At 36.0% G+C, this 23,819-nt stretch overlaps 1 protein-coding gene across 7 annotated transcripts in view; it reads right to left on the bottom strand.

The window, feature by feature from the left end:
* The window catches only part of PTPRM (protein tyrosine phosphatase receptor type M), a 778,989-nt gene that overhangs the window by 428,726 nt on the left and 326,444 nt on the right, over positions 1 to 23,819 (bottom strand). For all 7 annotated transcript variants that reach the window (XM_038543828.1, XM_038543830.1, XM_038543829.1 and 4 more), the window contains exon 5: positions 8,238 to 8,353. In XM_038543828.1, the coding sequence (XP_038399756.1) occupies positions 8,238 to 8,353 (116 nt within the window). The remainder of the gene's footprint in view (positions 1 to 8,237; positions 8,354 to 23,819) is intronic.

Raw genomic sequence — 23,819 nt, 5'->3', positions numbered from 1 at the left:
AGTTTCATAAATAGGAGAGATGCAGAAGAGAATAACAATCTACTTTATGATTCCAAAGTTCATCCTCTGTAGGAACTGCCTGGCTGCCGCTGCATGCCAGTCAGAGATTGTCCAGGTCTTGTCTCACACTGAGTCATACCAGGACTAGGGGGGGACATAGTTTGTTCTCCGTTCCACCTCTATAGTCCAAAAGACATTTTTAAGATTAAAGCCCATCAGAAGTTGCCAAATTTTCTTTCCATCTCAAGAAAGGACTTAAGTCAACTTCTCTCTCCTTCCTCTGTGCGTGATGCCAGATTATGAGACCAAAAACATCCTGGGACTCTCAAGGCCACCTGCGGCGGATACATAAACCTCCTACATGAAACATTTTCGGTTTTCCCCTCCTTCTGAAAAGAAGAGGTAGAAGAGGAAAAAACTAGAGATTCTAATAGTATCCAAACTTTCCAGGGCCTTCAGTCCAAGGCCTGGATCAGTAAAAGGAAAAGAAAGATAGAAAGGTATTCTCAGCCCCTAATCACAGAAATTCCAGAGCACAGCCACCTCTATCTTCTCTTCTTGTGACATACCTATGGATTTTTGGAAGCAAGAAAAACAAATGAACTGTTTGATGTATATGAGAAAAGCAACAACAACAAAAAATGCTTTCACAGGATTTATGGTTCTTGGGGCCAAATAAGAAGCCCTTGAGAGGACTAGATGCCTTTCTCTTCTCCCCTCCAAACTGAACCGTCCCGACCTGCGGTTTTCAAGTACCATTTCCCGTCCTGGCCTGGAGGCCTTTAGACTGCTGGGGAGGACAAAGCTCTCCAAATGCTGCTCCAGCTTTTTCTAGGGCATCCTTCTCAAAGCACCAGTAATTTATATCTTTCTTGATTGAGTTAGGTAACATCACAAAATAATATTTATTAATTAATGCCTCCTGGAATCTCCTCAGTAAGTCATACTGTTTGTCAATGTAAAAGAAATCGTTTCCTTTAAATTAAGCTAATCCAAAATCACACTAAGTTAAAACATATGGTATATGCTTTGAAGGCTTTTGGTGGTTTCAATCTGAATGTTCATGTTGCATTATATATATATGGATATTCAATTGACTAAAACAATAATGGATGTAATTTCAACCACTCAAAGTTTTAAGGAGAAAATGGTTCCTATAGCAACTAAAGACAGTCCTCTTTGTGTATTCCTGGTATTTTCTATGATGGTAAGTGATGTTAAATTTATGCTTTAATATATATGGTGTAAAATACCCAAGTTAAGCTTGCCAAGGGCACTATAATTTTACATCTTTTCAAATCATTTTATGGCTTTTATATATAATAGCAAAATTGGTCTGGTATACAGTTCTGATTTTTCCCCCTCATCATCTTTAAAGGAAGCTAAAAGCCACCAAAAAAGGTTGACCAAACATATACATTCCTTAACAAAAAAGCCAAGGCAACATCTACACACGAGCAGAATTTTAATTTTAAACTCTGATAAAAGCTATCACTTAAATTACTACAGTATATTAATGAATCCACAAGAAAATGCCTGAGTCTTTGTACTGTGCAAGAGGCAGTATAGTTAAGGATGTACGTTCTGGAGTTAGACGGCTTGGTTCAAATCCTAGCTCTTGTTACCAGCAATGTGCTACTGGAAAAATTACTGAAACTTCCCAAGCCTGTTTCTTGTTCTATGAGCATATAAGAGAGTGCTCCTATGGATGGGTCCAGAGAAAAAAATGCCCAAACACAGCCTAGCAGAGTATCTGTCACACAGCAGTGCTCAGTAAATGGAGTTGTAATTCTTTTATCTCAAACACATCTGTTGAAGTCAGTGATATAAATACTAATAATATAATTTATAATTTATTCATTCATAAATAAAATTCTATAAGTAAGAGTATTCTTCTGAGAACCATTTTAAGTTGCAAAAATCTAAAAGATTTTCCGTTTTCTCTCTCTAAAAAACCCCACAAAGGTCTAAAAATGTAGCTCAGAAGAGAAATGTGAGGAATTTATTATGCAGGTGAAAAATACTGTTTTCCCAATTGGGTAATTGAAGTGGAATTATATATCAAACTCTTAAAAGAAAAAAATAATCTCAAGGTCAACAGCTATAAAAGTTTTAATCCTAAGTGAGCATTATTCTTAGAAATTCAGTGTTTCCAATTTAAGAGCTCATACTGAATTACATTTCACACACGCACACACACACACACATACACGAGTGAGGTGGGTTCATCCCTCAATTACTATGACACAGGTTGTTGTCTTAGTGAGGACTCAAACATGTTAGCCTTGAGAGGTATATTTCTATTACCTTTAATTGAGGTCCTGTGGTAAGAATTTTTTTTCTAAAAAAATGAATTAGAGAACAAAATTTTATAACATGGGAAAAAAATACCTAAGGGAAAGGTATAAGAAATGAAGGTTTAGAAAAGATGACATATTAATAACCACATTTGCTTCCAAAATTACTCAAACTCTGCATGATATTGCTGCATACTCTGAAATAGTAAAAGGGACATCAGTAGGTTCTATATGCCCCTTCTCTCATCAAAACCATCCCTTGGAGTGAACAACTGTATCTATAAAACAGGCATCCCAGCAAGACAGATGTTGTGCCTGTTTTTTGTGCCTGTTTTCCTGGTCCAACTATGGGCCTTTGAGACTCACCTGGAGGAGACACATGATTTGTTCAGGCAGTCAGTAAACTAAGTGCCATAAGTAGGTATTTACTAAGTATCTCTTATGTGACAGGTACTATTTTAGCAGCTACATTGCAACAAGTGTTTTCAATAGAGTCCTTCATAGTAACACCATCTAATTTCCTTTTCTATTTCTTTGAACACATGTTATGAAAGCATTTAAAAATGTTATTCTGGTGCCTCACTTCTAATGAACACTAAGCCCCATTTGATAAAAAAGTAAAACTCAATGATATTGTACTATGATGGTTCCAAAGTTAACACAGATATTTTCACTGTAAATCTGAGTATATTTGGTTAAAAGACCACTGTTATTTAGAAGTACTCAATGAAGAAAAATATCCACGTGGTAAAATTCACTTATTCATAAATGTATATTTATAATCGACTTTACTAGCAAGTGAAATTGTATGGAGGAGCCTCCTCAATGATTAAAAATGAATTAAATACATAATATACTATTGTGTTAAAGTTTCCTACCTTTCCTGGGCTTTCATTTTCTCATTAATAAAATGAGGAATTCAATTTGAAGACTGATCCACATCCAGATATTATATAATTCTGTGATTCTAAAAAGTAAGCCATTGAAAAATGATAGGGGTCTCTATCTGTTGAGAGAAAATTATTATTTTCCAGGCTTCCTTGGCCAGCTACTATTCACCCAACTTGCACATGCCAATTCCTGGCTTGATCAAAGCTGCCATTTATCTGTTGTTGAAAAGGCATCTCCACAGCCTCCCTGCTTTCTGCCATTTGTCCTGGAGGCTGAACCACTCTCACTTCCCACTCATTTCTGGGTTTGATATGGTAGCCAAATATCGTAGATCGAATGTTTCTGTTTCTCCAAAATTCATATGATCAAACCAAATCCCTGATGTGATGGTACTGAGGTGGGGTCTTTGGGAGGTGATTAGGTTTGGGTGAGGTCATCAGAGTGAAGCCATCCTGATAGAACTGGTGTCCCTACGAGGGGATGCCTAGCCCAGAGCTCTCACTCCACATATGAAGACGCAGTAAGAAGTTGTGTATAAACCAGGGAGCTAGAGATCACCAAAAACTTCACCACAATGGTATCCTGATCTTGGACTTCACTCTCTAGAAGTACAAGAAATAAATGTTTGTTGTTTTAAGTCACCCAGCCTGTGATAGCAGCCCAAACCAAAGAAGACACTGAGCAAGAAAATGAAGGAATTTGGAGGAGCCTCCACAATGATTAAAAAAGAATTACATAGCAGAAGTTAAAAAATGCCCAAACTACATAGGTGCAGGGGAAGAGGACAGGTGCCCCGTGTTTCCTGGAAAACAACGTGCACAAGCCATCTCCAGATTTATGACCATCAATACTAGCTCTGGTGATCATCTTTACTTATTGAAAAGTGAAAATAGGCATTACAAATATTAATTCTCAGGGGAAACAAATGTATGTAGGAAAACGAAACTTAAAATACTTAAGAATGAACAACAGTAATGTTAATATAATCATACATGGCTTAAGGGATTTTTAGGACTCTGTAAAAAATACATAACTCAGAAATTGCTCATCAGCATGTAATATGTAAGTATGAAAAGAAAAAAACTAAAATTCCATTTTCTCTTCTCTGTATCTTATATATGTATAGATATAGAGTATGTATAGATACTCTAAGATATTTTCAAAAGGTAGGCTCACAGTGATCAGGAAGTTGATAATAACAGGCAATACCATCATGTTTTAGGTACTTGAATGATTTTACACTTACATTTCATCTGAGTGTATGCCACAGTTACAGTCCCTGCTGTATTCATAGATGGTCAAACTGATAGCACACAGCAAGTACATTCAACAAATGCACTGCACATCATTTTTGTACTACAAAAAAAAATCAGTTTTGTAGATGCGATCTTCCTACTGTACCTTGCCTGGAAGGTATTTTAAGTCTTTTGCTGCTATACTAATGGATGCTCATTTTGTTATATTGTTGTTTTGTATTCTAGGAAAACCAGTTCTATGTTGACAATAACCTGTAGCCCACAGATGAGACAGAGAAAATGTAAGCAGATGGGACACAACTTGTTAATCATAAACATTTCTTCATTAGTGTCATCATCAGATTTATATGTGCTTTGTTTTTGTGAAAGGCTCTGACAGTGATTATATTTAATCTATATTTTAAACAATCAAACCACTGGCCATTTTCGCAGAGGTGGATCAATATGGACATGTAATACATATGGACCTTTTTGTTTGTTTGTTTTTTGGTTATGATGGCTCCTTGATGTTAATCATGTAATGTCAGTCACAACCAAATTATTCCAACAGTATGGTAAGTGCATACTATCTATTCACCTAGAACTGTAATATAGGAAGATGCCATAGGACAGTGGAATCAAGCAGGTGTTAAGTAAAAGAAACACAGGTATACTATCCTCAGCTGTGCCATTTACCTTTGTGACCATGAACAATCCTGCACCTCAAATTCATCTCTAAAAGAAATATAAGACCATGGGATACACCATGCACCTGCCTTTGGTGGAACTCAAAATATGGTAATACAAGTAACACGAATAATTATAAATGATTATACTCTGAAGCATCAATGTTCCCCAAATAAAAATGTATTATTAGTTTCTAAATCTTAACTTACTACTGAGAAGATTCAAATAACAGAAAAGTCTAAAAATATATTTCTCATTCTTTTCCTGCCTGGGTCTCAGAATTACTTTAAAGACACAAGTGACTTTTTACTCAGACAAGCATTTTTGAAACTGTGTAGATTGGCAGAATGAAGAAATGCTCATATTTATAGGTCTCCACTTGAAAGACCTGAGCCATGATTCCAGGTTTGCTTCTCCCCACAACTTTTAAAGAATGACCTCAGGCAAAGGCCAGGGCATGGGCAAGGGGGCTGAAGGGCTCTATGAAACCATCACCTGTCACAAATCCTCACTGCTACATGAAGCCACTCTGCACAAATACAATTTAATAGAAACCATTCTTGCAAGTGAAGGATGCTAGTTTTATTTCATCAGCTATTAATAAACATTTCCCCACAGGATGCTTACTCAACTAGAGGAAATAAATCATTTAACAGTGAAATTATTCTAACATCACGAAGATTCACAAATTCCATGCCATGTCCAGGACAAACTAAGTTTCACTTAGAATTTCAAAGGACATGATCATGTGAAAAGCTACAGGGCAACAGGTAGTCATCAATGACAAGAAGGGCAAGACAGATTGGGTAATAAAGAAAGACATCAATGGATGAATTATAAAAACAATTTATCAACACTAATGATCAAATCTAATAAAACAAAAGCAAGAGAGTCTGGGAACATGGGAAATTCAACATGACAGCACATCGAGGCTACTGAATACAGGTATCATTATACCTTGGGTTTTGCCTTTTTTCATTCCTTACTTGGGAATGTGTTGTGCTCTGCTTCAGACCAGTGACTGTCAACCCAGGATGCACCCTGGAGTCACCTGGGGAGCCCTGAATGAGGCCCTATCATAGACCAATTAAATAAGAATCATGGTGTAGACCAGGCATTTAAAAAAAGAAAACAAAAACAAAAACTCTCCCAGTCATTCTAAGTGGAGTGAGAGCTCAGACGTTGCATTTAGACCTGTTTTTTCTAAATAGCAGCTAGCTTTCTCCCTATGACATGACAGATTCTCTTTAAAAACAAAGTCTTCCATTTTGTAGTAGGAAGTAGTTAAAGATCTCCAATGCCCAAGACAAAGCTGAAGTCCAACCATGACCATCCCAAGCCCAGGATGCAAAAAAGAGAAAATTGTATTTTCAACTTGCCTATAAATTCTTGAGAATATCTAAGACTCTGTTGAGACGAGTGTTTAGACTTACATTGTGTTCTCTGGAGTAAGATTACCACAAATATCAGGAGCCCAAAACTATTTTCCATGAAAAATTAAGATTTCTAGAGATAAATCAAAGATGACAGGATAGTGTCATTTTTAAAAGGTAGTTAATGCATTGTGGAAATTATCAATGAAAAATGTCTGTCTCATCAATTACCATACATAGTCCATCTTGATCAAGTTAAATACCAAACAACCACTAAGAAAATAATTTTCAGTCTCAAACATCAAGATTTTAAAAGAACTAGGAAGTGGGATATACAGGAAAAATTGAAGTCAAATACAGAAGATCAAGGTTGAGCACAGTACTCATGAGTTGCAAAATTTCTTACAGTAGTGAGTATAAAACTTTAAGAGAGAAAGAAACAGTAAAGATGAATCTGGTGCATGAAAACTCAGTCCTCTGCATACATTCCTCCTTCCCGGCCAGGGGATGTTCTCGCAGGGCAGGATGATGAGAAAACAGTGACATCCAGGTAGAAAGGTGAGGAATTGTGCAGTGGATCCAAGCGTATTAAGAATCTTCCTCCAGAATGTTTTACCCAGTTGTCAACATATTATTGACTACTCCTGGGATGGCACAGCTGGTTGTTTTACATTTTCCCCAGAAGTAGAGGAATAAAAATGACCATTTATTTCAGCTGTGATGATGAAAAGGTAAGGGGAATGTAAAAGTTATAGAGTGTCATGCAAATGTGACACGTCACAATCACTAAGACACTGTAGAAGAGGAAGGACAATACGAGGTGGAGAGGTGACATCAGAGAGGAAAGGTCAGTGTGCGTGAAGTGAAAGTCACGGTGGGATGGAACAGATACACAAAGAGGTTAAGTCATGAAGCAGCTCTGCAAACTAAAGTAAGTAATAATTAAGCAAACTAAAACAAAACCAACAAGATCTACAAGGAATGAGGGATGGGTGGGAAGCAACACTAGGCACAGTAAAGAATGAGCATCCTGCACATCAGTGAGTAAAAGGCAGAAACAAGAATGGGAGAATGCCACAGCCTAAAGAAGCATGTGGTATTCTGGTTAGAGGGGACAGGTCACTTCATCCCACTCATTCTCTCAGAATCCCGGTGACCACGGATAAATCCATGAAACAATTTGCCATGCAAAATACTTATGGTGGAATTTGAAAGACTGTAACACAAGCACACAAATTATGATTACACTAAAAATGTCTACTTAAATATTCAAAAGTAAAAGATGTGTTGTTATTTTCTAACTTGAGGCTTTTTTCTCCTTGTGGGGATTCAAATTATAAAAAGGTGTACATGTGTGTGCACACGCACATGTGTGCACGTGTGTGTATGTGTGTGTGTGAGATGCTCTGGCTATTTCTCAAGAGGAAGAGTAGGGGAGAGCTCTATATTTGATACTTTAATATCCTGCTCTAATAGTAATTTCACAACCATATCTTCAAAGCAAGATAGCTAAGTAGAAGCAAAAGGAAAGAACAGAAACTAAAAATAAAAAAAGGTCTGTGAAAAAGAGTTAGCTTATCTAGAGCTCTTAGTAATCTCGCAACTTATCACTAAAGGAGGAAAGGAACAGAGACAATTCACAGGATCAATTTTCCATCAGTACCCCGACACTGACCTGGGCCCCTGGGCCCTTCCCCAGTGGCATGCACCTGTCCCCGGGCTCTCCCTGAACAGGCGACGGCGAGTTACTGTACCTGCAACCACAGCTTGTCCCCCGCCACAGTCCGGCCAATGGCACTGCACTGGAAGGTGGCAAACTGGCCGGCATTGACTTCCACATTCTGAATCCGCAGGAAGTGGGGAGTTCTGGCTACATGAAGAGAGAGAATTAACGACATTAGAAGTGGAGATCTGTAACTTATAATGTGTCTTTTTGAATCTATCTGCAATTTCGGGCCCTTCCATTCTGTTTACCTTTGAAGAAAACATCGCTTTTGCTTATAGGAATGCTTTCAAGATTTCATTACAATTGTAAAAAGTATCATGGAAGGCTTTGGTGTGCTCTGTGAAAGAACAGAGAAGCCAAGCATTCTGGGATAGAACCAAGAAGAAAGAAGATATTTTATTGTTCCTGCTGTGCAAATTATCATAGCTCAGCAGTCTTCTCGTAATAACAGATCTGTATTAATAAAGATTACACTGAAGCCTAATTGATGTTTTGAACAAAAACATATTAGATATTTATACTAACAACATGAAAAGAACAGTAAGAAGTTAAATGGTGTTGTCAAGGAAACTTTTTAAGCCAAGTACAAAGCTGTGCGTAATATATATTTTAATACAACTAATCGGTATGCAGCATTACTTATGTAATATTTCCCAACTACCAAAAATACCCCATAGACAGGCTCTGTGGAATTATGTTGGGACTGCCATAGCGTGGCAGTTTCTGCTGATTCTTATTCCCAATTCAAGAAGAATGATTCCAAATGCTAAACAACATTAAGTCTCATAACATACATTGTCCATGGGAGACAGCCCTCTGAATAAAGGATAATTCTATTTGATCTGAGAAGCACAGACCAAATCTCTGCAACAGAGCAAAAATGTGTGGTAAGGAACTAGAATGACAGGTCAGGAATTAAATTTTATGATAACTTCTATTTTTTAAAATATTTTATTTATTTATTCATAGAGACACACACAGAGAGAGGCAGAGACATAGGCAGAGGGAGAAGCAGGCTCCACGCAGGGAACCTGATGCGGGACTCGATCCCGGGACTCCAGGATCACACCCTGGGCCGAAGGCAGTGCTAAACCACTGAGCCACTGGGACTGCCCAACTTCTATTTTTTTTTTAGGAAAAAGTCTCATCACAGCAGTGATAGGATAAAAGCAAAGGGCTGGGAAAGGAAGAGGTTAGGGAATAGAAAAGGGAGAGAACAGGATGCTAGTGTTTTCTGGGAGGGATGGGTAAATCTGGAGAATAACTAGAATAAATTTCTTCTGCCTTTCTGGCTTGCCCTCACTTTCTTTCTTTCTTTTTCTTTTCTTTTTTCTTTCTTTTTTATTTTTTTTTGACTTGCCCTCACTTTCAATGTGTCTTTAGGCCATGCCTAGACACTTTCAAAGAATGGTACCCCACTACTGAGTACCCAAACATGATACACCAGAACTACTATCAGCCTGTGCAGAACATAATTAGGAATGGAAGTGGGTTACTACCCAAGAACAAAGAGAAATGCATTTTAATATCAGTAACACATAGGTAAAGTCCATTACTAATTTGAGGGCCACTAGTAATTTGAAAAATATATTCATGATGCTTAGCATGCAAAATGTCCTAAGTAACTTCTTTAAAAAAAGCAGTATAACTATGGGTCATTGTTTCTAATGCTAATATATTAATTTAAAGCCCTATGACCTAATTTTTCACTAATTTAAATTATCCTTGGCCAAGAATAACATAATGTTGTGGTTTTTAAAGACCTCTATTGAAAGTTCCTGAATCAAATTTCTCTTCTAGTCTCTGTTCTCAAAAAGCTGAAAGATGTTTTATTTTTAGAAAATGGAAAAAGGTAACATTTTTTGAGCATTTGTGTGCCATAAACCTTTCCACTGAACATTCACAAATGTTCTGTGAGGTAGATATATTTTCCATTTTGCAGATGGGAGAATTTGTGGACACTTGCCTAGTAAGTATCAGAACCAGAGTGTGAATAGTTCCAAAGCCCAGGCCCACTGAGTTGAATTCATATTATTTGAAATTAATAATAAAATTATTTAAAATTAATAAAATCCTTATTATTTCAAATTAATCAATGAATGGGGCGCCTGGGTGGCTCAGTTGGTTAAGCGCCTACCTTCGGCTCTCGCCATGATCATGGGGTCAGGAGACTGAGCCTGTGTCAGGCTCTCCACTCGGAGGAATCTGCTTCTCCCTCCCCCTCTGCCCCTCCCCCTACTTGCACTTTCTTTCTTCCTCTCTCTCTCTCTCTCTCTCTCTCTCTCACTCACTCCTCTCAAATAAATAAAATTTTCAAAAAATAAAATAAAATGAATTGATGGATTCATATTATTTATATTGAATTTATATTATTCAATTAACTTGATTTTATATTCTTTAAAATTGTTTACTTGCAATTCCAACTTCGGTAGAATGCTACTCTCCTAACCTCACCGCTGCCACAAATGAATATACTTTTGCTACACAAAAATTCCTAACCATTATTATTTTAGATTAACCTATATGACAGGTTCCCCATACTAATAGAGATCATTAAGAATTTGAGATGTGACTAAATTAATAGGACTACACTGGAAGCAAAAAAGCTGTATGTTTGTCAAGAAAATAGAAACAAATAGAATATTCTTTTTCTTCAAATCCAACACAATACGTCCACTATAGTGTACCTGTCATCAACTGGAAACTTCTTCAACTGTTTTCCCCCTATAAAATAATTCTAAGCACATTACCCCTAGTCACATGGACATCAGACTATACTGTTTACACAGCATTCATGAAAGGAAGAAAGATGATGGAAGAGGTAAGCCCTCTGTTCACTCGTGTGTTTGTACAGCAGTAGATTTTAGCTACTTCACAGGAATTCAAAGGTAGATGATCAGAGTGGTCTATGCTCTATAGGCTTTCAAGACACACGCACACGTACAGACACACACACACACATGCATACACACACGTACACACACTACCCTGCACTCCTGGCTCCTTAGGGAGCGGCTAAATACATTTCCTGTCAACCATCCTTAGCCATTGGGGGGTCCCCTTTCAAGAGGGTCCCTGTCACACAGCCTTCACCATCTACAGAAGTTGCTCTCCTCAGATTACCAGCAAGCTCCTAATTGGCCCAAAATCTCCATCTGTTACTCATGTATGTCTTTGGCCTTGGCTTCTTATCCTGCACCCCACCTATGACTCCTTCTCCTCTCTCCTTTTATTCTCTCTCTACTTTAAGGTCCCCAAGAATTTTCTCAAAATTCCTCTTGCTTTTCTTATGCAGCACAAGTAAGTTCTCTAAAATTTCTCAACCAGAAGGTCTAATCAAAGCATGTGGAACACCACAGCTCAGCGGCCACCCCTCCTCCCACAGATACAGAAATGCAAGAAAGATTCTCGTTCCTATAATATTTCCCTTCCTGATATAACCATTAGAGATTTTCAGCCCTTCAAAGGCTTCTACACTTTCTGAGTGGCACAAGGGAAAAGCTAAAATACATTTAGTTTGAACATCAAGAGTATGCTTGCCATGGGCTAAAATCATTTACAGAAAATGAATTTTAAATCTTGAAATTTTTAATTTCATTCCTTATCTAGCATGGCAGGAGAGTTATTTTGGAAAAGCAAGGGTGAGATATTCATATAGTTGTCTCTTTCTCTTTTAAAATACTATAGCATGTTTCCAAACTGCCCAAGAAATAATATAATTCATTTTCCCCTAGATCTGAATGGCATCTGAAAACAACTACCTGGACCAACTCACTTACATGCTCTTCCTACTAATATGGTTAATATATTTCAAAATGTCCAAAATATTGGAAATCAATTTAATTCTTTTTCCTAGGATTTGTGATTTAAGTAATTTATTTTTCACTTTTAGAAGATATTTTCAATAACAAACATTAAAAATAGAGAAATATGTAATTTTTAATCATAAAAATTTATCTCTAAGAAGGAATTTTTGAAATACGCATATATTTCTGCACATTGTTATAAAAAATGGAACATATCCTATCACATGTTGAGGAGACACATAGCATGTTGACCTAAAACCTGGGCAACCTGAGGAAGGCTGGGAAGGTAAACTTTGATTCATCCAGAGTTAGAGTGAATTCAGGAATGTTCATAAAGATTATTTATTGCACTAGGTGAGGAGACAGATGAAAAGCCAAATCACGAGAACAACCAAAAATTACGTAGGTATGGGGAGAGGGTGGGATGAAGGTTAAAAAAAAAATTCCACTGGAACCAAAAAAAGGAAGCTTCTAGCACCTAGTAAATCCCCTCTTGTGGGGACATAGTGTGGGCAGCTATGTTATTCGTGGGTTGTTCTGAGGTCTCTGGTGGGAGCTTCTGGCTTTGCATCACATTATCAAAACAACCCCTTGCCATTAAGAAAACTAAACACATCTAACACAGTCTATTGGTATCTTTCTCTTTTTCTGTGGCAACCATGCACTTAAAAAAATTAACAAAATATGGTCAGCATTTTCCTGTCTTAAATATTCATCTAAAACTATTTGAAAATCTGCCTGATATACATCAATGGTCCTCAATTGTGGCAACACCATCCCCAGGAAACATCTCACAATGTCTGGAGACATTTTTGGTTGTTACAACAGGGGTAGAGAAGGAGAGGGTACCACTGGTACCTAGTAAAAAGAAGCCATGGATGGTGTTAAACATCTGCAGTGCACAAGATAGGCCCCCAACGCGCGCCCCCCCCCCACCGCCAAATTACCTGGTCCAAAAGGCCAAAAGAGTCGAGGTTGAGAAGTCCTGATATACATGATACAGACATACTAAAGTCTACTGGATCATCCTCTACTGCTGAATATTTGGGTTTCTTATACATATGCCAAGATAAAAGTTTTCATAATTAAATCATCATATAGACTTTCTGCTTTTTCCTTAGGATAAGTTTTTAGAAATTGAATACAGTAAGACAAAAGTAATGCATTTTTAAATGACTTTTGACACAAATTGCCAAACTGCTTTCCTTAAAGCATATAACAATTTGCATCTCTACTAAAACGATATATAAAAGAGCTCTTTCACCACCCCCTCAAAAATACTAAGTATTAATTTCTGTAATCTGTATTGAGAAACTAATGAAATACATGCTCTTTGCTCTATCAGCTAACTTTATAATAATAAATAATTTGAATATCAGAACTGTCACTAGTTCTGTCCTTGGTCTGTTCATCCACTGGAAATCCACCCTAGCGAGACTGCTTTCCTATGCGCCCTGTTTCTAGCAATGGTTAACTGAACCAAAAAGAAAGACACAGAAAAACTCATTTATCAATACAATCTACTAATACTTACTGCCTCCAGGGTTTTTTTTTGTTAGGATATAACCTACATTTTTAATTTGGAGGCTAAAAATATGATTATGTGACAGTTTGTCTTTGTTTGCCCCCGCTCCTAAAGATTTATTGGACAGAACGAAAGTTATTACTTTTGCCTTAGAATTGTTTTGATCTTCAATACAGCTTTCTGAAAGACTGTCGGTGCATATTACTCACATAGTAAGGTTAAAGGTTTAAGGAATTTATACTTCTGTTCAAATTGTATTTTGGGAGGGCCCTTCTCTGGAATGGATTGACTGTCTTTGCTTTGGAAAATAGCATTGCTTAGTTGAGAAAAACACTGCCAGAAAAAAAAAAAAATCTGGCTAAGATAATAAAAGCCACAACCCAAATGCAAGCCAGATGAACACACACAAACCTATTATGCATAAATGTTTTTATAAGCAATGTATCTTTGTCAGATGAAACATAATTGATCTAAATGGAAGACAGTAACTCATCCACCAGGGTGAACAAGACAAAGGTATTGTGGAATTCTGTTTTCCACATCAGTTTCTTCTAAGAACATGGAAGTCAAAATTTCTAATCATGGCATTTGTAGGGACGCCTGGGTGGCTCAGTGGTTAAGCATCTGCCTTTGGTTCAGGTTGTGATCCCAAGGTCCTGGTATCAAGTCCAGCATTGGGCTCCCCCGGGGGAACTGCTTCTCCCTCTGCCTGTGTCTCTGCCTCTCTCTGTGTGTCTCTCATGAATAAATAAATAAAATCTAAAAAAAATGCATTTGTAAGTTTTTTCAATAAATGTTAAAGGCCTATATAACCTTTCCAAAGTTATAAAATGCCTGGATTCTCCTTGTCCAGTGATCTGAATTCTAGAACTGTTTCCTTATCGGAAGGCCAACACTATTTTATGATTTGGATTTCTGCCACATGTGTTCAAGCATCACTATTTCAGCCCATTACTACCTCTGAACAAAAGTAAAAGTTCCTCACCCCAAGCCTTGGTGGACATTATCTATCTATCTATCTATCTATCTATCTATCTATCTATCTATCTATCTAATTTGTAAAACAGGGATTTTTTTTAAAAAAGTACCTATCACATAGGGTTGAAAAAAAGATTAAGCAACATGCTCCAGGAAGGTATGCTGTGTGCCTGGTACCATAAAAAATGTTCATTAGTATTTAAAATAACTAATGTATCACTGGAAACTGGAAAAGATCCCAAGAAAAAAAGCTCTACAGCCAGAAAAGTTCTGATCTCATGCTGAGCTGTATGCTCTGAACCCTGCCAAACTATCTTAATTGTAACACCAGGTATAGGACCGTTAAAGTAGGAAATTTCAATCTATCCCATATTCAAAAAGAAAAATTCTCTCCCTCTTTCCAAATTTATAGGCCCATTTGTCTCCTAGATACTCTTTCAAAATGCTATGCCAGCTTTCTTCCAAAATCGGCAGGAGTTCTAAAAACTAAGTACCTTCCATGAATATCAAACAGGAATTTTACTACAACTCTCCTATTTTCTCATCTCTGCCATATTCTGTTGCTTCTTATTAAGAAAACAGTTTGTAAAAGAAGAGAGGTTTTCAGGTTTTAATTGATCTCAAATCAACCTCTGATCCCAAAGTCAACTATTATTGACCAAGATGCAAATCCCTTCATAGATGTTTTGTATTATTGATCCTTCAAAGCCCGCACCAAAATGTTAACAACAAAATCAAAGAACGGTAATTTGTGAGATCAAAGTGCGAACTGAAGGAGGGCAAAAGAGGAATGAGTCCTGACCCTTTTATGATTTTCATTTGCATTTTAATGGTAATGGCATAGGTTGAAATGAACTGGAAGCTTTCTCAAACTGCCAGAACAAGCAGTCAACTCTTTTATTTGTGTAGCATGTCATCACAAACAAGAAAGCCAACTTCTGCCTACGAGAATAGCTTGGGACTGCCCACAATGAAAAACAGTACATTCTGCATGCATTTTTCTTTTTATATTTTTAGATGGACACTGATCAATTACTCCATGTAAGAAATCAATCAGTTTAGCTACTTAATTTGCAGCTAACTTATTCTTGTGGGCCCATATGGGTGGAGTGCCTAAAAATAATAATAACAGCTAACATTTATTGGGCTCTTAGAATGTGCCAAGCACTGTTATACGTTCTTTATGTACATTCTCATTTAATCCTCACATTTACTCTGTGAAAGTATCATTATTATTATCCTCATTATATGAATGTGTTTATAGGGCCAAAGAGGCCAAGGAACTCTTGAGACAGAAAGAAGCAGGAAGCTTTGCTCTTAACAGGTTACAGGACACAATTATTTTTGTTTTGCTTGAAAGTTAAGGATGGATTTTTTAAAAAGATTTTATAATTTTATTCATGAGACACAGAGAGAGAGGCAGAGACATAGGCAGAGGGAGAAGCAGGCTCCCCACAGGGAGCCTGATGTGGGACTCAATCCCCAGACCCAGGATCACACCCTGAGCCAAAGGCAGATGCTCAACTGCTGAGCCACCCAGGCATCCCAAGGATAGATCTTAATGAAATAATTTTTCAAGTGGCAAAACAGATTCAACATTCTTATCATGGAAAAAAAAGTTAGGTACTATACACAAGTAACTTTTATAAGTCATTCATATCTCAAAGAAGAATGACATTTTTGGAGGAGAAAAATCCAAGTTAGGTTCCTATGTGTTTAAAATGAAATGTCAGTTCTGAATTCTATGGACCTCTCAATGGAAGCATGTGATCTGTCATTACTCAGCAGTACATAATTAAGAAAATAGTTCTAATTTTTTGTCACTATTATTCTTATTTTAATCACACTGCTTAATGTCTTCATAAAATATATGAATTTAGAAGCAGGCCAGCAATATTTGGGTATGCAAATAAATCAGTGAGTGAAAAAATTAATTTTGTTTTATAAAATAAGAATAACTTTGAACTTAGGATGCTGTATTATGAAGTCAGCATGTCTTAAATGTTTAAAGAAAAACTGCTAACTTATTTCATATTCCAAAGTAGTAAAACACCACAGTATTGGATTTTGTATTCACTTTATGCAATATATGGCATGTAGGTTTTTGTTTTCAATCTTTTTCAAAAGAGTAACCTACTAAATAAAAGATATTTGAAAATGATATATCCAATAAGGGGTTAATATTCAAAATATATAAGGAACTCATGAAAAGATGTTCAACATCACTCATCATCAGGAAAACACAAATCAAAACCACAATGTGAGGTATCATCTCACACTAGTCAGAATGGCTAGTATCAATAACACAAGAAATAACAAGGGTTGGCATGGATGTGGAGGAAAGGCAACTCCAGTGCACTACTGTTGGGAATTGGTTGAGCAACTCTGGGAAGTGGTATGGAGTTTCCTTAAAAATTAAAAACAAAAATACCATATAATCTCATAATCTCACTGCTGAGTATTTACCTAAAGAAAACAAAAACATAAATTTGAGAGATATAGGCACCCCTAATGTTTACTGCACGATTATTTATAAAAGCCAAGACAGGGAAGCAACCCAATTGCCCATTGATATGTGAAAGGATAAAGAAAATGTTATATACACATATATACACAATGGAATATTACTTAGCCATAGAAAATGAAATATTGTTATCTGTGACAACATGCATGAATATACAGAGTATTATGCTAAGTCAAATATGTCAGATGAAAAAAAGACAAATACCATGTGATTTCACATATATGTGGAATCAAAAAACAAAACAAACAAACAAAATAGAAACAGACTCTTAATACAGAAAACAAACTGGTGATGGCCAAAGGGGAGGGGAGGACAGGTGAAATAGATTAAGAGGTACAAACTTCCAGTTATAAAGAAGTTACAGGAATGAAAAGTACAGCATACAGAATATAGTCGATAATATTTTAATAATTTTTTATGGCTACAGATAGTAACCATACTTAATTGTGAGCATTCCATAATGTACTGAATTATCAAATAACTATGCTGTACACCTGAAACCAATAAAACAATGTGTGTCAACTATACCCTAATATACCTTTGGCAAATGCCAAAGGGAGTTCTTTGATTGGAAGTCAAAGGATGTTAATTAACATCATAAAATCATTAAAAGGTAGAGCAAATCTAACTGGCAATGGTAAATTTGTAGTTATAGTTAGATTTTGCAATATGGTAATAGTGGTGCACAATTTATTTACAATTCTAAGTAATAAAAAAAGAACATGGTAAAAATAACTATAAATAAAATTATCTGTTGTTAGTTACACGATATTAAAAAAACATAAGTTATACCAAAGAACCTATTTTGGTTTCTTTTCTTCATGATTTTATTTATTTATTTGAGAGAGTGTGTGTGAGAGAAAGAGAGAGACAGATCATGACCAAGATGAGAGGGAGAGGGAGAAGCAGACTCCTCACTGAGCAGGGAGCCCAATGAGGGACTCAGTTATTAATGAGGTCATCCTGAGATCATGACCTGAGCCAAAGGCATATGCTTAACTGGCTGAGTCACCCAGGGGCCTGGAATCTATTTTGTAATAATCTAAAGTGTGAGGGGAAGAAGAAGTAAATAGTGTAAAGCTTCTAAATTTTATTAAAATTAGGTTGTTATCAGTTTAAAACAGGGTGTTATAAGTTTAAGATATTTTATGTAAGCCTTATGGGACTTATATAGAAAAATTTTTTAGTAATTTCATGGAAGAACAAGACAAAGTTACAGCATATTGAAATCAAAAACTCTGAAACACACAAAAAATACATCAGAATCAGAAACAAGGAAAAATGGATCTACAAAGCAAACAGAAAGAAATTAACAAAATGGAAATAGTGAGTCCTTTCCTGTCAATAGTTACATTAAATATAAATGGATTAAATGACATTATCCATTAGGTCTAAATGGATAAAAAACAAAAATAAGATACAACAATGTGCTGCCTACAAGAGAAGCATTTTAGCCTTAGAGACACACATAGTCTGAGAGTGAAGGGATAGAGAAAGATGTTTCAAGCAAATGGTAAGAAAAAAAGAGAGAGAGAAAGAAAAGAAAGAAAAAGAAAAAGCAAGCAAGCAAGCAAGCAAAGCAAAGCAAAGCAGGGGTAGTTATACTTAGACAAAATAGACTTTAAGTTGAAAATGGTAAAAAGAGGGCCACCTGGGTGGCTCAGTCAGTTAAGTGTCTGCCTCCGGCTCATGTCATGACCCGAGGGTCCAGGGAATGAGCCCTGCGTCAGGGTCCCTGCTCAGGAATCTGCTTCTCCCTCTCTCTCTCTTCCCCACTCATGCTTGTGCTCTCTCTGTCTCAAATAAATCAAAATATTTTTTAAAGTTTTTAAAAATCTTTAAAAAAATCTTTAAAATCTTTAAAAAATTTTTTTTACATGATAAAAAGAGACAAAGAAAGTCATTCCGTAATGACAAAGGAGCCTAATCAAGGAGATATAACAATCAGATGTTAACAGGAAGATATATGTATACAATGATGAAGTACTCACATACAATGGTGAAGCACCCACATAAAAAAATACTCCTAAACTTCAGAAACTTCTAGAAATAAAAGGAGAAGTAAACAGTAACACAATAATAGTTGGGGATTTTAATACCCCACTCTCAATAATGGATAGAGCGTCTGGACAGAGCATCATTAAGGAAACAGATTTAAACAACACTATAGACCAAATGGATCTAACAAACATATATAAAACATTCTATCCAACAACAGCAGAATATACATTCTTCTCAAGCATACATGAAATATTTTCTAGGATAGATTGACTATATGTTAGGCCAAAAAACTAGTCTTTGCAAATTTAAGAAGGCTGAAACTGTATCAAGAATCTTTTCTGGAAAAAAAAAAAAAAAAAGAATCTTTTCTGACCACAATGGAGTCAAACTAGAAATCAATAATATGAGGAAAATTGGCAAATTCATGAACACATGGAAATTAAACTATTCTATCCATTAAACAAATGGATCAAAGAAGACATTAGAGGGTAGAAAAAGTTTCTTTAGATAAACGAAAATAGAAACACAAAATACCAGAACGTGTGGTATGCCACAAAAGTAGTTCTGAGAGGAAACTTCATAGCAATAAATGTCTACATTAAGACAACAACTTTCTGAAAAAGAAATAAAGCAGTCAATCTCATTTACAATAGCATCAAAATACTATAATACTTGGGAACAAATTTAACTAAGGAGATATAAAGATCTCTACTACCCATTGATGAAAAACATTTTTGAAGACACAAATAAATGGAAAGGTAGTCCATGTACTTGGACTGAAAGAATTAATATTTTTATCTTTATTAATTTTTAAAGATTTTTTTATTTATTCATTTGAGAGAGAGAGAGAAAAAGAGTGAGATCACAAGCAAGGGGGAGGGTCAGAGGGAACAGAAGATGCAGACTCCCCATTGAGCAGGGAGTCAATCCCAGGTTCCCATGATCATGACCTGAGACAAAGGTACCGATTAAGCCATCTAGGCACCCTAAAATTAGTATTTTTAAAATGTCAATACTACCAAAAGCCATCTATTGATTCAATGCAACTCTTACTGAGATTCCAATAGCATTTTTTTAAAGAGGTAGAAAAAATACTCCTAAAACTTATATGGAACCTCAAAAGACCCTGGATATCCAGAGTAATCCTGAGAAAGAAGAACAAAGTGGGAGGCACCACACTTCCTGATTTCAAGCTACAGTATAAATTTATAGTCATCAAAACAGCATGATACTGGCATAAAAATAAACAAATAGATTAACAGAATTGAGAGCCCAGAAATATACCACAGCATACGTACTCAACTAATTTTTTAAAAATAAGTCAAGAATACTCAATGGAAAAAAAGACAGTCTTTTCAATAATGGAGTTAGGATAAGTGGATATTCACACATATAAGAATGAAATTTAAGCAGAAATCTTAACATCATATCTTGTAACAACACAGGAATTAACTTAAATGGATTAAAGACTTATATGTGAGACATGACACCATGAAATTCCTGGAAGGAAACAAAGGAATACAGCTCCTTGGCATGGGTCTTAGTAATGATCTTTGAAAATGACACCTAAAGCACAGCAAAAGAATAAAAAATAAACAAGTGGGACTACATCAAACTGAAAAATTCTGCACAGCAAAATAAACTATCAACAAAGTGAATGACAACCTCATGGGATGGGAAAAATATTTGTAAACCATATATCTGATAAGGGATTCATATCAAAATTATATTTAAAAAACTCATACAACTTAATAGAAAAAAAACTAATTAAAAATGGACAAAGGACCTAGAAAGACATTTCTCTAAAAAAGATACATGAAAGATCAATAGGTACATGAAAAGATGCTCAGCATCACTAGTCATCAGAGAAATGCAACTGAAAACCACCATGAGATATCACCTCATGCCTGTTAGAATGACCATCATCAAAAAGACAAGAGGTAACAAATACTGGTTTAGATGTAGAGAAAAGGGAACACTTGTGTGCTGCTGATGGGAGTATAAATTGATGCAGCCACTATGGAAAATAGTATGGAGGATCCTCAAAAAATTAAAAATAGAACTACCATATGATCCAGCAATCTAGCTTCCTAGCAATCCAAAGGTACTGAAAACACTAACTGGAAAAGATCATCCTCACACTCATGTTCAGAGAGGCATTATTTACAACAGCCAAGACATGGAACCAGCTTACGTTTCTGTCAACTGATGAGTGGATAAAGAAGTTGCAGGATCTGTATACAATGGAATATTATTCACCCATAAAAAACAAGGAAATTGTACCATTTGTGACAACATGGATGGACCTCAAGGGCATTACACAAAGTGAAATAAGTTAGACAGAAAAAGACAAATACTGTATGATTTCACTGACATATGGAATCTAAAATGACACAAACAAACAAGAAAACAAACTTATGGAAACAGAGATCAGTCTCATAGTCACCAGAGGTGGAGGTTGTAGGGAAGGGAAATGGTAGAAGATGGTCAAAAGAAACAGATTTCCAGCTATAAATCAATACTAGGGATGTAATGTGCAACATGATGACTACAGCTATCCCTGTCATGTGATATACAGCAAAGCTGGTAAGAGAGTAAATCCTATGAGTTCTCATCATAAGGAGAATATCTTTTTTCCTTTTAATTTTATTATATCTATATGGGATGGATGTTAGCTGAACCTATGGTGGTAATCATTTCATAATAGATGTAAATCAAACCACCATGCTGATGCCTTAAACTTTTACAGTAATGTATGTTAATTATTTCTCAATAAAACTGAGGAAAAAAGATAAATAGCTCAATTAGAAATGGTGATAAAATCTAAATAGTCACTTCTTTAAAAAGGTAAATAAGTGGCCAATAAACACACAAAAAGATGCTTAACATAATTAGCCATTAGGGAACCAAATTCACAAAGAAATACCACTCCAAAGCCACTGAGGTAATAAACAAAAAAGAAAAAAGAAAGAAAGACAAATAACAAATATTGGCAAGAGTCCACTGCTCCTCAGAACGTAAAATGGTGCAGCCAATTTGATAAACAATTTCACTGTTACCCAAAATGCTAAGCATAGAGTTATTCTGTGACCCAGCAATCTTCCTCCTAAGTATGTACCAAAAGAATTGAAAAAAATGTCCACACAAAAGCCTGTAACAGAAATGTTCATCACAGTATTATTTTCAATAGCCCCAAAATTAGAAACAACTTGAATGTCCATCAGTTGATGAATGCGTAAAGAACATGTGGCCATTCATACAATGGACTGTTCCTCAGCTTTAAGAAAGAATGAAGTATTGAAACACTCTAGAACATGCATGAACCATGAAATGTGCTAAGTGAAAGAAGTCAGGCAGAAAAGGCCATGTATTGTATGATTCCATCTAAGTGAATTATGGGAAAACAAGCAAATCTATAGAGGCAGAAAGTAGATTACTAATTGCCTAGGGCTGGGAGTAGAGGCCAAAGAAACAGAGACTTGACTTTACAGTGAGTGCAGGGCTTCTTTCTAGGGTGATGAAAATATTCTAAAATTGACTGTGGTGACAGTTACACAATTCTGTGAATATACTAAAAACACTGATTTGTACACTTTAAGTGAGTGAATTGCATGATATGTGAATTATATCTCAATAAACTTGTTAAAATGCTGCATGGCTTGTAAGACATAAAAATACATGCAAGGAGTACAAGGTTATAACAGAAATACCCATACATGCATAGCTTATAACCTGCTTAAAAACAGGAGGCAACATTATGAAGCTGATAAAATGCTTCTTCAGGTTCTCCTACTAGGATTATTGGGCCAAATTCAAAATATATTTTTAGCGTGCATACCAAATAACAAAAATTATCTGTGTTCATTAGAAGTGGGCTTAAGCCATCGAGCTGCTGATTCTGCACAGCCATATCCACATTTCATGCTGATCCTGCATTTTATTGTCACTACATTAAAATCAATTTTATGAGCAACTGTATACTCTTAACAGAACAAGTACTTTAAAAAATATTGAAATGCCTACTCATAAACCTATATGAATCCAAACAGGGGCCTTAAGAGTGAAGTAAATAAAGTTCAGCAGTTTTGCATCTTTTTGGAAAGCATAGTTTTAGTTATGAAATATTTATGTTCCCTTGTGATTTAAATCTAATGACCATCACGATTTAAAAATAATTGATTATTATTTAGAAATCTTGCTGGGAAATCCCTTAAAATATTACCTGCAAAGCTTTACATTTTAAGACCAAATATTGCCTTCTTTAAAATCTTTATTTGCATGTTTTCCCCATAAACTTAGAGATTCAGGAAAAAATAACTATAGAAGGGCCATCATCAAAACCATTTAAAGTTTACAGTTCAAAATACTGTTGCACCATACATCACCTTGGTACAGAGCCTGTTTTGCAATTCTGTGTCTTTTAAGAGCAGTTTGCAAAGCCAATTAGGTATTAGCACCAGTATTCTCCAATGGAGGGATCATAAATACCATTTCTATGGCTATAGGCAGCTGGGCTTGGAAGGAATGAACAAAACTTCAAGAGACACATTTCAGGAGGCTCTGATTGAAGGACAAGCATTAAGTAAGTCTTTAGATCTTGCTGAAGACAATGACTCAAATCCTGCAGAATGGGAGGAGACACACTTCAAGAGCTATTTTATTGGCCGATGACCAGATGTAGAACAAACCCAGGACGCAGAACAGGAGAGACCCCTGCAAACTTGGTCTCACCAATTGCATCAACAACAGGACAGCAAAAACATCGGCCTTGGGGCA

This window comes from Canis lupus, chromosome 7 (genome assembly GCF_011100685.1).
Source record: "Canis lupus familiaris isolate Mischka breed German Shepherd chromosome 7, alternate assembly UU_Cfam_GSD_1.0, whole genome shotgun sequence".
NCBI classification, from domain to species: Eukaryota; Metazoa; Chordata; class Mammalia; order Carnivora; family Canidae; genus Canis; species Canis lupus.
The sequence above is the reverse complement of the archived record's forward strand: the minus strand, read 5'-3'. Positions and strand labels throughout refer to the sequence as shown.